At 38.6% G+C, this 18,156-nt stretch overlaps 1 protein-coding gene across 6 annotated transcripts in view; it reads left to right on the top strand.

Moving 5' to 3' along the window:
* The window catches only part of VPS13D (vacuolar protein sorting 13 homolog D), a 335,894-nt gene that overhangs the window by 156,576 nt on the left and 161,162 nt on the right, over window positions 1-18,156 (top strand). For all 6 annotated transcript variants that reach the window (XR_011967006.1, XM_072608911.1, XM_072608914.1 and 3 more), the window contains 3 exons: window positions 5,585-5,764; window positions 6,382-6,498; window positions 7,041-7,190. Coding sequence is in view for 5 of the 6 variants with exons in the window: in XM_072608911.1 (XP_072465012.1) it covers window positions 5,585-5,764; window positions 6,382-6,498; window positions 7,041-7,190 (447 nt within the window). In the remaining variant the exon portion in view is untranslated. The remainder of the gene's footprint in view (window positions 1-5,584; window positions 5,765-6,381; window positions 6,499-7,040; window positions 7,191-18,156) is intronic.

Raw genomic sequence — 18,156 nt, forward strand, 5'->3', positions numbered from 1 at the left:
TCGGATTAAGCATTTTTAGGCAAGCCTGTTGCACATTTATGATTCTTGCCTGCATTCGGAAGTTTTTCTATAGTCTCTCCAGCGTACCACTCTCACATATTTTGCCATACTTCCTTTCACTGGATCCTCTGACCAATCTGAACTACTTTGGTATTCCCAGATATGACCTACCCTTTCCCACTCGTGCTCACTTTGGTTCACTCCACTCCCATTCACCTCTGTGTGCTAAAGTCTCTTCTTTCAATCCCTAACTCAGGTGCCACTTCTTTCATGAAATCTTCCCTGACAGCACCGGGTGAGAGTGATTTTCCTTACTTAGATTTCCCCTAGCATTTTCCTTTGGCCTCTCCATTGTACTTATTTTTCTCTTGACCCTGTCATAGCGATTTGTGTACTTGGATTGCTGCCCTTTTGGGCAGTAAGCTCTTTGAGTCCAGGGTCTGTGTGTCATCTTTGTATCTTTAAAGGTGGAGAGTTCAGTAGATTTACAAAGACAGAGCTTCCCCAGCTCTTACTTTTTTGTTGTTTTCTCTACTTTGAGTCAGAAAAGACCCAAAGTTAAATTTAAGAACACAAGATAGTTGGGAGTCGATACTCAAAATAGCCCAAAAGCATAAAGCACAGATAGCTGTCCTTGATGACTTCTGTCAGTTCATGTGATTGTTGTCTATGGTGCTAACTGAAAGACTGTGGAAAATGGCACAAGGACTGCAGAATTGAAAGGGCAGCTAGGTGGCGCCATAGTGCACAGAGTACAGAACCTGGAGTCGGAGACTCATCCTGAGTTCAAATCAGGCCTAAGACATTTACTAGCTGATCCTCGGGGAGTCACTTTATTCTGTTTACCTCGGTGTCCTCTTCTGTAAAATGAGCTGGAGAAGGAAATGGCAAACCACTCCAAAAGCTTTGCCAGGAAAACCCCAAAGGGGATCACAAAGAGTTGGACATGACTGAAATAACTGCAAAAACAACAGGATTGGGGAAAGGCAAATATCCCAGTTTTCCAAAAAGAAAATACAACGGATTCAGTAGACTATAGGCCAATGAGCTTGACTTGGAGTCCTGGTTAAAATCTTCAAAATATTATTAAAGAAGTGGTTAGCAAGCATATCTAGAAAAGGAAGTGGTCATCACAGTGGTGGTTGTAGCATAATAGCAGACCCTGTAAAAATTTCCTTATTCCCCTGTTTGACAAGATTATAAGACTAATTGGAGAGGGGAATATTGTAGATCTGTATGTAATTTGCCTCAGTTTTAGCAAAGCACTCAATCAAGCTCTTCTTGTGAAAAAGGAGACGTGAACTGAACAGCAGGACAGTTCAGAACTGGCTGAATAGTCAAAGGTAAAGTGTCATCCTTTATATTTTGGCCTCTCTTTGGATCCCTAGAACTTGGCTGTGTGCCTGGCACCTAGGAAGTGCTTATGGATGCTTATTAATTGACTGACTTGGATGCCAGCTGATTGAGTCTCCAGTAGAGGAAATGCTGCAGGGATTAGTCCCTGGTCCTCTACTGCTGAACATTTTATCAAGGACTTGGATAAAGACTTATTAGTTAAAGTTGTAGGTGATGGGAAGGTGGGAAGGATCATAAGTATACTGGATGACAGAGCTAGGTTCCCTAAAGATCTTGACAAGGTAGAACATGGGACCAAATCTAATAAATCCAAAGTTAAAGGTATATAAGTGATATCTCAGACTTGGGATTAAATAATACACTTCATAAATAAGTGGTGAACTAGACATGACTGGCCAGCAATTCAGCTGGAAACTCTGGAGGGTTTTAGTGGCCTACAAGCTTAATAGGAGTCAGCAGTATGGTATGAAATCAAGAAAGTGAATGCAACTTTAGGCTCCCTTAAGAGGGGTACAGTGTCTACAAGTTAATGAGGTGAGAGTCCCAATGGCCTGGATCAACCACATATGGAATATTGTGTTCGGTACTGGGGCCAGGTACTACTGAGTACCTCGTTTTAAGGTCTATAAACTCAAGAGCTTCCAAAGGAGGACAGCCCAGAATGGCAGGAGCTGGGGTTCATTATGCCATTGAAGGACCAGTTCAGAGACCAGGGAATCATTAGGGTATGAGAAAGTTGGGGGTCAACATATTTAGCTGTCTTCAATATTTGAAAGACTGTTAAGTCAAAAGTAGGATTAGACATTTTCTGCTTGGCCCCAAAAGGCAGAATCAGAAGTGGTAGTTGATAATTGCAGAGACAAATTTAAGCCCTCTGTGAGAGAAGAAGTTTTGAGAATTAGAGCTCCCCCAGAGTGGCTTGGGCTGCTTCATGAGGCGATGCAGCTGTCCCTCACTGGAGGTCTTCAAGCAATGGCCAGCCAGGTGGCCATCAGCAGGTATGTTTAGAGAGGGATCTTGGGGAGCTGGAATTTTAGATTAGAAGACAGCCTTTAAGTTCCTTCCAACACTGAGGTTTTGTGAGTGGGAGAATTCATGGGATATTTTTGTTAGGTAGAAACGAAGTTGTTCTTCCATGTGATAAATTGATTTTTATAGCAAAGCGTGCTCTGGGGCTGATATCAAGGTGGTTGTGTTCCAGCAGTCAGAGCAGGCCCTGACTACTATTGAGTAAAATTGTACTTTCTTTACTCCTGTTGCCCTGAGCTTTTTGGATCAAAGACAAGCTCCCTGCTATATGAAGCATACATCTGGAACAGATTTGTGATTTTTCAATTAGCATTACGATTCATCCTTTTTGAGGCAAAAGAGGCCTTGTTAGGCTCAGTGAGTCCTGTGTCTGATCCACCTTTTATTTCTGATGTGTTTCTAAAATCCTCATAATCTTCTGTGTATATATTCTTCCTCCCTCCCCCCCATTCCCCTAAATAAATCCTTCCATGGTGGTTTTTTTTAGGTCTATTTAAAAGGAAAAAACCCTACAACTTTGTCAGTTTTTACCTTTGAATAATTCTTGAGTAATAATTCCATAGTAAAATAATCAACAAAGTAGAGAACTTGTTTTGTTTGAGGAAATAAGCTTGTTTTAATCTAGTTATTCTAAATAATATATTAACTGAAAAGGTTAAAACAATTTCTGACAATATCCTTATAAGGAAACATATGCTACTTTCTTTTTAAACTTTCAACAGTCATAAAAGCACTCTCCCTGCTGAAACCTGCCCTACAAATTAACAACTGAAAGGTTTTTTTTTTCTTTACTCACTTTTTGAACTCTGGTTTGATGAATTAACAAAGCAAATATGGAATCCCTTCTCTACCTTCTTGTCTGGCTTGTCTGTGCCCTGGTTTATGACATGATATAACTTCAGTTTAGGCTGCATTTAGGGCTTACTTTGCCATCATGTCCTGGATCTCCTGGACTCTTGTGATAGTCTTCCCTTATACCTTGTTTGAAAAAAGGCCTGTCCTCAAAGTATTCTGGTATGCATCCCTAGGCTTTGGGATACTTATTCATTACTGTTTGGGGAGTTTTTCTGCTCTGGAATTTACCTCTTGTTGGAAGGATAAGTAGTAAGCTGTGGTAGCCTGCTGTGCTTTTCTAATAAGTTTCGGTTGTTTTTTTAGGCTCCATGAGATGATAATTTAAAGAAAAAGGGCCTTGGCTATTTTTTAGCTCTTCATGTAACTAGTGTATTCTCAGGTTTTCCTTTGATACCTCCTTATGTCATAGTGGAGACTGGCTTCTCAAAGGCTCTGTCAGGAGAGCACAATGACCTGCTGATCCAGATAGGAAGGGGTTCATTGATGACAATTTCTCCACTAGGTCGTACATGATAAAAGGTATTGATTAAGGTAGGGAGGGGAATGTGATCTGTATTGCTGGAAGGAGTCACCACATTGGTAAAGACATGGATCCTTGGAGTAGTGAATAAATGTTGGGTGTGTGGCATTGAATGGTTAACTAAAGAAAGTTGAGTAAAGCAGTGTAGATAAAACAGTAGTGGGAGCAGTCTGAGATCCAAGCATACCTTCCCCAGAATTCATTGTATAAGTCAACTTTGTATGTCTTTAAAGTGATCTAAGGATGTACTTTGTAGACAACTTTGTTTGGGTCTTTATAATGAAGGTCTTTTGTGATGAAGCAAAATGTGTTAATAAGTTAATCTTTTTAAATTAAAAAAAGGAACACTAATTCACAAGATTAAGCTTTACAGATGAAAACTAGACCTTCTAAGCTTTAGGACAGAGAAGAAAATCTTGAATGGGCTTACAAAGGAGAGAAAAACTAGAGGCATCCCCAGGGGCAAAATCTACATAGAAATGGTGGGTTGGGGGAATTGGAGGCTACTCAAGCATAGAATAGTCAGAAAACCTGGCTAAGAATTGAAAATAATTCTTGCTAAACAAGAATTTAAGCAGGGTGAGAGACTTTTTTCATCAGAGGCAGTCATTTGACTAAGGGTTACTGGAGGGAGAAGTTATTAAGATTTTACTCTTCCTGTCTCTGATTAAGGTAGCCTTGGGACAATCATGAAAATTAAGGTCAGCAGAAAGCCCCAGGGTGTTTGGAAGGAGGCAGGAATTGTGGCTATGAAAATGTCTTTGAGCCAGGTACTGACTGACCTTATTGCAGAGGACAGAGAGTATTCCAGAACTCCATAGGAAAGAATGGAATCTCAAGGAGGCAAGGTGGTTGCTGAGTTGTTCATTTCAACAAATTGAATTCAGTAAACATTTATTAAGCACCAGGCACTGTGCTAAGTGCTGGAGTGGTGAGGGGAGGTGTTCAGAACATGATAGTGAGGCAAGCAACTTCTTGTCTTTGGGTTTCAGGATAAAAAACAAGGATGTCCCACCTTGGAGAGATGGTATCTCCAAGAGAAAGCTAGGTTTCAGGGAGATAGAAGAAATGTGAGACATAGTAAGGAGGAGAGGTTATTAATAGAGGAAAACTAGAGGAAAGAAGAGGATGAGGCCTGTGTGGGCTATGGCTGAACTGCATGAGGATGAGTGGGTAAAGCAGAGACAGCAGGGAAAGACATTTTTGCCTCAGCATAAGGTGTTTCTGAGACAAAGGAGTAGGGGTTTATTAGCCATAGTTCGTAGAAAGGACCAAGTAATAAATTGGCTCCGAGGATCTAATTAGAATGGTGTGTGAAGCCCTCTGGATCCTGAGTGGGAGAGGGAGGTGGCCAGGGGGCAAGGATAGATTGTCAGAACTCACAACTGCTGTTACTTGAGTAATTACTCTAGGTGGCACACTCTTGGATGCTCAGGGGAACAAGGGAGCTCTGTCCTTGCCCTCTTAAGATTTTTCTTTGGAAGGGGTAAGAGGACGGCAGCTGGTACATATCACCTTTGCCACTGCTCCCAGTCATCTCATGTAACATAGGACACCCCAGTGAGAAGGTGGCCTTCAGAAAGGAACATGATATCAACATGGAACCCCTGGGGAAGGCACCAGCCCAGGATCAGGCAAAGGAGCAGAACTAGGGTGGCTGCATTCTTCAGGGGGAAAACTGGGGATGGGAAGTAGTATCTTCCTCATGCCTCTGTGTCAGCGCCGGAGGCAAAGCCCTACTTGCTTGGTGCTGGTTCTGGCAGTTTTGCATGTGACACATTACATCTGTCTTTTTCCCTGACTCTTTATTTTGTCATCTTCTAGGCAAAAGGAGGACTCTCTGGCTTATATGATGGGGCAGAAGTTGTTCTTGGTCCTGACACTTCTCTGGAGCTTTTGGGACCAGTTCCACCTGAGCAGCAATTTATTGATCACAAAATGAGGCCTGGATCTGGAGTATTAGCTGTTAAAGTTATTCCGGATGGACCTACTCGAGTACTCCAGGTGACGGTCCGCCACATGTACCTGACAGACTATGTCTTCCTTTTTAAAAGGGATGTTTAGTTTTCTTTATGACCCCGGTGGATTGTAACTCCTGGCACCACCTTTTTATGCAGTGGTCTAAACAGTTCAGTTTTGACCGTCTTTTACATATAATTACATAGTATCTGCCATCATGGGAACTTCTTGAATCAATTTTTGTTTTGCCATTTTTTAAAAAAATAAAACAACCCACCTCCACTTTTACATTTATCCCCTAGAAAACAATATGGTGGACTTTTTTTTTAATGTTACAATATATCTATGAGCTTCATGCTTTGTAATAATTGTGCCTTAAAGAAGACAAGAATCTTATGAAGTGTTGAACTTAGCAGGCTCATGTGTTTCTGTGCCTAATATGTTTAGAATTTTTTTTTTTTGAGTTGATCCAGAAGTATGAACATTTTGCTTCTCAGATCTGAAGTTTGAATCCCCTGTCACATATGATGGATTTACTTCATTATTTATTAAAGCTATCCCTCGCTAGGATTTGTAGTTCTCATACTTTCACAACTCCTCTATAGAACAGATTTGTCATTAAAAATAAAAAGCAGGCTTCTTAGTAGTTTATTTGATTTTAGATAACAGACTTCAGCCAGCGGAAAAGTGACCGTCCATCATATGAAGTGGATGACCTTCCTGTTACTGAGCAAGAATTACAGACGTTTAAGAGCCCAGATACAGAGCAGGAGCTGGAAGTAAGACGCAAATATCACAATTTCATGTTCTGAACTTCAGTGTTTAAACAAGATCTCCCTCCTTGGTTTTATCCTTATCAAGCCCTGCTCTTCCCGCCCCCCCCCCCCCCACTTCCATCTTCTTTTAAATATGATGTGTGCAATTTCAGTGCAGCAAATGTCACTTTGTTATCTTGCTTCACAGACATGTGAGTACAGTTTGCAAATGGCATTTTAAGTTCATCCAAAACACATGTTCCAGCATAGAAGATGTTATTACAAAGAAATAACTATTTGAGTTTAAAATAGCATTTAAGGTAGGGGAAGAAACAAAATAGAAGAATCTTCTGCATTTCTCACTGATCCTGACAGCTCCTGCCTTTGGAAAGAGAAAAACAAATTTGTAAAGGAACAAAATCATATAACATGGCACTTATTTTTATGCTTATTTGGGATGAGGGGTGTCAGGATGATCTAAGGGAATGACCACTGCCAGTTTCCTTTCCTCATTCTCAGTTGACCACTGGGTAGTGCTCAGTTTGGGGTATTTTGTTTCCATTCAGGTTGTTGTGAAACTGGAAGGTGGAATTGGGTTGTCCTTAATTAATAAAACTCCAGAAGAACTTGTCTTTGCCAGCCTGACAGGAATCAATGTTCACTACACGCAACTTGCAACCAGTCACATGCTTGAACTGAGCATTCAGGACGTACAGGTAAAAGGAGAGATTTTAGAACTTGTTGATCTTTTTTAATTTATAGCACTAAAACTGAAGCCAGGAATGGGTGTTTGAACAGCTTTAAAGGCTTAATAGGAGATGTCTCACTCTTTTCTTTACCACAATTATGTGGAGTCATTTAGAGTTGTTATTCATCACACTCACTTTTATGTGAAAAGGAAAAATAATTTTTTCAAATACAAAGGTTTGTTGTTCAGTAGTTTTTCAGTCATGTCCAGCTCTGTGACCCCATTTGGGGTGTTTTTGGTGAAGATAGTGGAATGGTTGGTTTGTCACTTCATTCTCCAGATCATTTTACAGGTGAGGAAACTGAGGAAAGGCAGAGTTAAGTGATTTACCCAAGGTCACACAGCTAGTAAGTGTCTGAGGCCAGATTTGAACTGAGGTCTTCCTGACTCCAGGGCTGGTGCTTTTTCCACCGCTCCACCTAACTATCCAAAGGAAACAATTGGCATTTGCATTTTATGTAATTCTCATAAAACAGAATTCTCAGTGTGACTGCTGAGCCTGAAGTAATTCCTGGCCTTTAGACAGAACTATTCATCTGGCCCAAGGAATTCACATAGAAAATTTGAGAAAAGGGTGCAAAGTAAAGGCTGACCTGATCATTCTCCATCTTTGTGGAGAGAATAAACGCAACAGACAGAACTGCAGCAGGAGGGATAGAGGGTCAGCATAAGGAAGAAACCTTAGAGTGTGTGACCAAGGGAAATTCTGCGCTTGGCTTTAAAAAGAAAGTAGCTTGTCACCTAGCTGAGATGATTCATGTTGTGGTCCGCTTTGAGACAGGAATAGATTATCCCCAAAGGTCTCAATCATTCTCTGATTTAAAAGAAATAAATGTGTCTGTCTCCCATTATAAAATCCTACTCTCTTCCTCTCCCCATCCTCCCATTCTCCCTTTAGCTTGACATAAGCTAAGGGATCAGTACCTGATAGATCATTCAGAAAACAATGACACCAAGATGTGTTCCCATCCCAGAGTGGACAGTCTGCATTCTTCTTAGCAATATACAATGCATCCCCTGGAGAGCTGGAATTTCTAGCCTCCTTCATGTCATATCATTCAGTCTTCTCAGTGCTGAAAGACTTTTTCAAAACATTTTTGCTTTTATCTGTATATACCAGAGAAGGATTCAGACTAATCTCTCTCTTTGACAACAGATACAGAGTTAATACTTTGCACTTGTGCTATTTCTTTGTCTCTGTTCATTTAAAAAACACACACACACAACTTTATTGAGGAAAGCCATGGAGCCATTTGCTTTTTATTAATCTTTGTTTCTTTAAAATAACTCCCATTAAAAAAATGACTCCCATTAAAAGTAAGTTTAATTTAGAGGAAAAATAAACTGTGCATACCCAACAGTACCACTACCAGGTCTGTATTCAGAAAGATCAACAGAAACAGGAAAAAGACCAATTTGTACAAAAATATTGATAGCAGCTCTTTTTGTGGTGGTCAAGAACTACAGATTCTTGGAAGGGATGCCCATCAATTGGGCAGTGGGTGAAAAAGTTGTGGTATATGTGATGGAATGCTGTCATGCTATAAGAAACGATAAGGGGGTGATTTCAGAGAAACCTGGAAAGACTTAAACTGATGCAAAGGGAAGTGAGCAGAATGGAGAGAACCTTGTAATCAGCTGTGAAAGACTTTGCTATTCTCAGCAATACAGTGATCCAAGACAATTCCAAAAACACTCATGATGAAAAATGATATCTACTTCCAGAGAGAACTAATGAACTCTAAGTGCACATTGAAGTATAATTTTTTCATCCTATTTTTTTTTTTTTACAACATGGCTAGTATGGAAATGTGTTTTGCATGATTTCAGTTGTCTATTTGATACCATACTTCTTTCCTTCTAAATGGGTGAAGGAGGATAAGGGGGAGAGATATAATTCAGAATTCAAACTTAAAAAAAAAAAAGGAATGCTAAAAATAAATAACAAATTTGTTTTTTTAAGAATTAAAAAAATAGTCATAGGGAAGTTTCAGTGACAGTTTGGAGGTGCTGATAATGAGATTTGCTTTGGACATGTTCATTTCAGGATATGAGGCACCCCCTTTCAGATGTCCAGTAGACAGTTGGTGATGTGAGATTGGAGCATAGGAAAGAGACTAGCACTGGATCGGTAGATCTGGGAATAGTCCGCATAAAGATAAAAATTGAAGCCTTGAAAGCCAATGAGAGTTACCTAATTAATTAGCATAAAAAGAAAGAGAAGAGGGCCTAGGATGGAACAATTGGGGCACTCACAGTTAGTTGTTCTTTTTGTTCGGTCTTTCAGTTGTATCTGACTCTTCATGGCCCAGGGGACCATAGTACATTAGGCCCTTCTGTCCTCCACTGTCTCCCAAAGTCTGTCCAAGCTCATGTTCTTTGCTTCCATGACGTCATATCCATCTCATCCTCTTCTGTCTCCTTTTCCTTTTGCCTTCAGTCTTCCCCAGCATCAGGGTCTTTTCCAAAGTATTTAAGCTTCAGCTTCAGTATTTGTGAACAGTCTGAGTCAATTTCATTAAGTACTGACTGAGTTTATCTCCTTGCTATCCAAAAGACTCTCAAAAGTCTTTCCCAGCACCACAATTCAAAAGCATCAGTTCTGTGGTGCTCAGCTTTCTTTATAGTCCTACTCTCCTAGCCATACATTGCTACTAGAAAATCATAATTTTGACCATATGGACCTTTGTTAACAAGGTGATGTGCCTGTTTTTTAGTATGCTGTACAGATTTTCTGTAGCTTTCCTTTCAAGGAACAGGTGTCTTTTCATTTCATGGGTGCAGTCACTGTCTTCAGAGATCTTTGAGCCCAAGATTATCAAGTGTGGCACTGCTTCCATTTTTTCTCCCTCTATTTGCCTGGAAATGGTGGGACCAGATGCCAAGATCTTAGTAGTTTTATGTTAAACTTCAAGCCAGTTTTTACAATCTCATCAAGAGGCTTCTTAATTTTTCTTCACTTTCTGCCATAAGATTGGTTTTGTCTATGTATCTGAGATTGTTGATATTCCTCTTGACAACCTTAATTCTGGCTTTTTATTTGTCAAGCCTGGCATTTCACATGATACACTCTACATATTAGTTAAGTAAATAAGATGACAGTATGCAACCTTGTCATACTTATTTTCCAATCTTAAACCAATCAGTTCTAACTGTGACTTCTTGGCCTGCATCCTGGTTCCTCAGGAAACAAATAAGCTGATCTGGTATTTCCATCTCCATGAGGACTTACCACATTTTGCTGTGATCCACACAGTCAAAGGCTGTAGTGTGATCAGTGAAGCAGAAATAGATGTTTTGCTGGAACTTCCTTACTTTCTCCATAATCCAGTGAATGTTGGCAATTTATTCTTTAGTTTCTCTTACCTCTTCGAAAACCATCCTGCTCTTCTGATAATTCTCAGTTCACATATTGCTGAAGCATCACTTGCAGAGTCTTAAGTATAAACTTGCTGGCCAGTGAAATGTGAACATTCCTTGGCATTGCCCTTCCTTGGAATCAGGATGTAAACTGATCTTTTTACCATCCAATAATCACTGTTGAGTTTTCCAAATTTGCTGGCATACTGAGTGCAGCACTTTAATAGCATTATCTTTTAAAGTTTAAAATATCATCCCCTCCACTAGCCTTATTGTAAGCAGTGCTTCCGAAGGCCTACTTGACTTCATTCTCCAGGGTATCGGGCTCTAGATCAGTAACCACACCATGGTGGTTGTCAGTGATGTTAAGATCCTTCTGTGTATTCTTGTCACCTCTTCTTAGTCTCTTCTTCTTGTGTTAAGTCCCTACCATTTTGGTCTTTCATCATGCCTATTTTTGTGTGAAAGATTCCTTTGAGATCTCGTCTTTCCTATTTTGTTGTTTTCTTCTGTTTCTCTGTATTGCACATTTAAGAAAAGCTTCTTATCTTTCCTTGCTATTTGTTGCAATTCTGCATTCCTTTTATAAAACCTCATCAGACAGTTATTTTGCTCTCTTGCTCTTTTTCTTTACAATGTTTTTTGTTGCTGCCTCTCGTATAATATTACAAGCCTCTGTCCATAGTTCTTTAGGTACTCTGGCTACCAGATCTAATCCCTTAACTCTGTTCCTCACTTCTACTTCATACAGGATGTTATGTAGATCATACCTATATGGTCTCGCGGTTTTCCCACTTTCTTCAGTTCAAGTACGAATTTTGCAACAAGAGGCTCATGATCTGAGCCATAGTCAGCTCCAGGTTTTGTTTTTAGTCATTGTATACAGCTTTTTCACCTTTGGTTGCGAAGTATGTGATGAATCTGATTTCATTATCCACTATCTGGTGATGTCCATGTGTGGAGTTACTTTTTTGGGTTGTTGAAAAGGATTGTTTATTAGGGGAAGTTTTATATCTTTGAATGCTTACATAAATAAAATAGAGAAAGAGGAGATCAGTGACTTAGGCTTGCAGTTGAAAAAGCTAGAAAAAGAACAAATTGAAAATCCCCAAGTAAATACCAAATTAGAAATACTAAAAACCAAAGGAGAGATTAATAAAATTGAAATTAAGAAAACTATTGAATTAATAAATAAAACCAATAGTTGGTTTTATGAAAAAACTAATAAAATTGATAAACCTTTGGTCAATCTGATTAAAAAAAAGAAAGAAGAAAACCAAATTACTAATATTAAAAATGAAAGGGGTGAACTCACCTCCAAAGAGGAGGAAATTAAAACAATAATTAGAAACTACTTCGCCCAACTTTATGCCCACAAATTCGATAATCTAAACGAGATGGATGAATATTTTAAAAAATACAAATTGCCCAGATTAACAGAAGAGGAAGTTGAATACTTAAACAACCCCATCTCAGAAAAAGAAATTGAACAAGCCATCAATGAACTCCCTAGGAAGAAATCTCCAGGGCCAGATGGATTCACAAGTGAATTCTATCAAACATTTAAAGAACAGTTAATTCCAATACTACATACACTATTTTTGAAAATTGGGGAAGAAGGAGTCCTCCCAAATTCTTTCTATGATACAAATATGGTTTTGACACCCAAACCAGGAAGAGACAAAACAGAGAAAGAAAATTATAGACCAATTTCCCTAATGAATATAGATGCAAAAATTTTAAATAAGATTTTAGCAAAACGAATACAGCATCTTATCATGAGATTAATACATTATGATCAGGTAGGATTCATACCAGGACTACAGGGCTGGTTCAATATTAGGAAAACTATTAGCATTATCGATCACATCAACAACAAAGCTAACAAAAACCACATGATTATCTCAATAGATGCAGAAAAAGCTTTTGACAAAATACAACATCCATTCCTACTGAAAACATTGGAGAACGTAGGAATAAAGGGAACTTTCCATAAAATAATAAGCAGTATCTATCTAAAACCTTCAGCAAGCATTATATGCAGTGGGGATAAGCTAGATGCATTCCCAATAAGATCAGGGGTCAAACAAGGTTGTCCATTATCACCACTATTATTCAATATGGTACTAGAAATGTTAGCTGTAGCAATTAGACAAGATAAAGATATTCAAGGAATAAGAATAGGCAAAGAAGAAACTAAGTTATCACTCTTTGCAGATGATATGATGATTTACCTAGAGAATCCCAGAGATTCAAGTAAAAAATTACTTGAATTAATAAACAACTTTGGCAAAGTTGCAGGGTACAAAATAAATCCACACAACTCTTCTGCATTCCTATATATTAGCAACAAAGTCCAACAACAAGAGATAGAAAGAGAAATCCCATTTAAAGCTAGGGTAGACAGTATAAAATACTTAGGAGTCTACCTGCCAAAACAAACCCAGGGATTATATGAACACAATTACAAGACACTTTTTGCACAAATAAAGTCAGATTTAAGTAAGTGGAAAAACATTAGTTGCTCATGGGTAGGCCGTGCTAATATAATAAAAATGACAATTCTACCTAAATTAATATACTTATTTAGTGCCATACCAATTAAACTATCAGACAATTACTTTCTAGAGCTGGATAAAATAATATCAAAATTCATTTGGAAAAACAAAAGGTCCAGAATATCAAAGGGACTAATGAAAAGAAATGCTTGGGAAGGTGGCCTAGCGCTACCAGACCTCAAACTCTACTATAAAGCAGCAATTATCAAAACCACTTGGTATTGGCTAAGAAACAGAGAGGTAGACAAGTGGAATAGACTTGGCACTCAAGATGCAGTAGGCAAGGAATATAGCAACCTTCTGTTTGATAAACCCAAGGACCCCAGCTTCTGGGATAAGAACTCATTGTTTGACAAAAATTGCTGGGAAAACTGGATAACAGTGTGGCGGAAATTAGGCATAGACCCATACCTGACACCGTACACAAGAATAAAGTCCAAATGGGTACATGATTTAGGTATAAAGATTGATACCATGAATAAACTGGAGAAGCAAGGAATAGTGTATTTATCAGATCTATGGAGAAGGGAAGAATTCTTTACTTAAGGAGAGATAGAAAGCATTATGAAATGCAAAATGGATAACTTTGATTACATTAAACTGAGAAGTTTTTGCACAACCAAACCCAATGCAACCAAAATCTGGAGGGATGTAGTAAATTGGGAAAGAATTTTTACAGCTAAGCTCGGGGATAAAGGCCTCATTTCTAGAATATATAGAGAACTGACCCAAATGTATAATCATACAAGTTATTCCCCAATTGATAAATGGTCAAAGGATATGAACAGGCAATTTTCAGAGGAAGAAATTAAAGCTATCCATAATCATATGAAAAAATGCTCTAAATCACTATTGGTTAGAGAGATGCAAATCAAAACAACTCTGAGGTACCACATCACACCTATAAGATTGGCAAACATGACAGAACAAGAAAATGATAAATGCTGGAGAGGATGTGGGAGAGTTGGAACACTAATTCATTGTTGGTGGAGCTGCGAGCGCATCCAACCATTCTGGAGAGCAATTTGGAACTATGCCCAAAGGGCTACAAAAATGTGCATACCCTTTGACCCAGCAATATCGCTACTAGGACTATATCCCCAAGAGATCATAAAAATGGGAAAGGGTCCCACATGTACAAAAATATTTATAGCAGCACTCTATGTAGTTGCCAAAAACTGGAAGTCAAGGGGATGTCCATCAATTGGGGAATGGCTGAATAAATTATGGCATATGAATGTAATGGAGTACTATTGTGCCATAAGAAATGATGAACAAGAAGACTTTAGAGAGGCCTGGAAGGACTTATATGACCTGATGCTGAGTGAAAGGAGCAGAACCAGGAGAACTTTATGCACAGCAACGACCACAGTGTGTGAGAGTTTTTTCTGGTAGACTTAGATTTTTGTAATAACACAAGAACTTCTTACAAAAAAAAAAAAATCCCAATGGTGGATCTCAAGGCAAAATGCCTTCCACACTCAGAGAGAGAAATATGGAAGTCACTCACATAATGTTGCAGATCATGTTTGTGTATGTGTATGTGTTTGTGTATCATGTTCTGATTTGTTATACGATTTCTTTCATTTATCTCAGTCTGACTACATAGCATGACTATAGTGAAAATATACTCAATAGGAAAGTATATGTAGAATCTATACAGAATTGTATGCAGTCGTGGGGAGGGAGGGGGGTAGTGGGGGATAGGTGGGGGGGGATAAAATCGCAATTGTATGGCAGTGATTGTTAAACATTAAAAAATAAAAATAAAAATAAAATAAAATAAAAAAAAAAAAGAAAAGGATTGTTAGTTATGACTAGCAAATTACCTTGACAAAACTCTGTTAGTCTCTGCTCTGCTTCATTTGGTACTCCAGAGTCAAACTTGCCTGTTATTCCAGTTATCTTTTGGTTTCCTGCTTTAGCATTCCAATTCCCTATGATCAGTGTGGTACCTTTTTTTGGTTTTATTGCTTTGGATTTGAACAGATATAATTCTGTCTTTTTTGAGATTATATCCCAGTACTGCTTTTCTCAATCTTTTATTGGTGATGAGGGCTACTCCATTTCTTCTAAGGGATTTTTGCCCACAGTAGCGTATGCCATGATCTCCTGAATTATATTCACCCCATTCCCATCCATTTAAGTTCACTGACATCCAAGATGTTGATGTTTAATATTTTCATCTCTTGTTTGACCACACCCAGGGTACCTTGGTTCATAGATCTTACCTTCCAGCTTCCTATGCAATATTGATTTTTGCAGCATCAGACTTTTCCTTTCATTGCCAGACACATTTGCAGTTGAGCTTCCTTTGGGCTTGACCTGGCTACTTCATTAGTTTTGGAGCTACTTGTAATTATCGTCTTCTCTTTCCCAGTAGCATATTGGGTACCATCTGACTGGAGGGGCTAATCTTCCAGTTTCACCTCTTTTATCATTTTAATATCTGTATGGGGTTTTCTTGGGAAAGATTTCCATTTCCTTCTCCAGTGGATTAGCTTTTGTCAGAACTCTCTACTATCCTGTTCATCTTGGGTAACTCTGCATGGCATAGCTCATAGTTTCATTGAGCTACACAAATCCCTGTACAAGGCACTGATTCAGGAGGGGCCCACAATTAACCCATGTATCATAATGATTATAGCTAACATTTACATGAAGTTTTAAGATTTATAAAGCACTTCACATATATTATTTCATTTTATCCTCACAACAGCCCTATGAGGAAAGTGCTTGCATAGCCTCATTTTATAAAAGAATACTGGGATATTCAAAGATGTTATGTAGCTGACCCTTGGTTCTGAAGCAGGATTCAAACTTGGGCTATATTCACCCTGGACTAGCAAAGGAGGTAAAAATAGGTGCATTCTGGCAAGCAGGAGGAGAACCAGGAGAGAAGAGTATCATGAAAGCCCAAAGCGGAAAGAGGGTTCAGAGCAAGAAGGGAGTCAGCAATGGTCAGTGCTACAGAAACTGTGCAAAGGTCAGTCTAGAGAATATCAGCTCCTACAGAGTTATTTGTTAATTACCGTCTCTCCCTCCAAATATATGTTTGTTAAGACCATGCATGATTTTAGTCAATTTCTAAGTGCCAACATCAATCAAGTGAGTGACAAAACAGGAGACATTCTCATTTTAGGTATTCATTAGTCACCGAGAATGTCTTGCATATAGAACTATTTACAAAAGATGTTGAGGTTCTTGAGTTCTTCCTATTTATTGGTGACACTCTGCTAATTACATAAAGCCATATCAAGTATGGATCCTACTCAGAAGTAATCAGAAGAGATAGAATCTTAACACATCACAAAGGAAAAACCAAAAGGGTAAAGAATCTATATTGTCCAAATGATGACTTGCAGTTGGAGAAGCAACCCGTTCAGTTAGTCCATTGGTGCCTATGTGATGACAAGTGCTACAGGTAGACTAAAAAGCCGGCTCCAGAATTACATTCAAGGGAGTGCTTGGGTTCGTTTTCTTTGGGGAACTACTTCACAGCAACTTGAATGAGCAACTAAGCTGTTTCTTGCCACCAAAATCACCAATCTTTAGCTGGTGATGTTGCATGACAATGAATTATCAAACACAATGATGTCAAGTGAATCAGAATTGTAGGTGATCTTTGCCACAAAAAGGGCACTAGAAATATCCATGGTGAGTGTAAGTGTATTACCTGTGATCATTTTCACATAAGAATAAATATGATCAGGATATGCTCAGAAGGACAGATTAATTAGGTACATGGCAAGAGTGAAGGATAATAGAATTTAAGGCCCCTATTGAAATATTTAAAGAACTAGAGCAAGGTATCTAGTATGTTGAATTGATCTTCTCTGCAAAATTTGCCACAAGACGTGAGCAGAATCACTTTGGGATATGGTTCACATCAGTGAAAAGGAGCATCCACATATCTGCAAAAATATTGAGGAAAATGGTTACTATTAAATATTTCACCTTTTAAAAATAGATACTTAGCTATATAACTAGAGAGTCTGCACAGTGCCTAAAATAAATTAACTACAGGGGGAAAATTGTGTGGATTATGATAACGTATTTTCACTACAAGCTTTCTTTCTTGAGTCCTGCCAGTCCTAGAAAAATTCAGTTTTTTGTTTTCAGAAACATGTTTTCAGGTTTGTCTGTGTCTCTAATACATCAGGATGGTATGAAAGAAATAGAAAGCAGTAGCCCTTCCCATAAGGAGGTGGTAATCTAGTTGGGAAGATAAACAGAACTTAGACTTATTTACAAAACAGTTTTTCAGTAATTGACATCTAATGTAGTCTATAACCTGAGTAGTAGAGAATTCAGTCCCAGACAATACAGGCCAGATGAGGGCTTTGAAAACCAGGCCAAAGGAGGTTTATGTGCTTTATAGATGAGAGGTGGTAAGTAAAAAAAAGTCTTCTATTGTTGATCTTTTCAGTAAGGTAGAACTGGTTTAGAAAGCAAAAACTGTGAAAGCATGTGACTCTCTTAAGCAGCCTGGCATATTCAATAAAATGCTTCACTCAGAGGAAGATCTAGGTTTGAATCACTGCTGACAAATCATTTATCATCCCTGAGTCTTACCTTCTTTATATGTAAAATGCAAAGAATAATACCTGTAGTACCAAATTCACAGAGTGTTTGTGAAGCTCCAGCGAGAGAACATATGTGAGGCTCTCTGCCAACTTCAAACTGCTGTGGGAAAGTCCTTCATGATGATTGTCCCATTCAGACCTTTTTTTATGGGGTCTGGGACAAGGTGTTAACTTGCTATGAGTCTTTTACATTTGGTAATCTAAGGACCAGGGTGAAGATAAGAACTCTTTTCTGTAATTGAATTCAAAGGGTTAGGCTGTTAGCTCCTCTGCTTCCATGGTCTCCCTGAAAACACCCTCCATACAGCTCTCGAAGCAAGCAAGGCGACATATACCTCGGCCTGTGCTTGCATGATCCTGCTTTCCTCTGCTAGGACTTTCTATTTTGAAAGCTTTTTATTCCATAGATCTTGAAGATGATAAATATTTG

The sequence above is a fragment of the Notamacropus eugenii genome, chromosome 5, assembly GCF_028372415.1.
Source record: "Notamacropus eugenii isolate mMacEug1 chromosome 5, mMacEug1.pri_v2, whole genome shotgun sequence".
Taxonomy (NCBI): Eukaryota; Metazoa; Chordata; class Mammalia; order Diprotodontia; family Macropodidae; genus Notamacropus; species Notamacropus eugenii.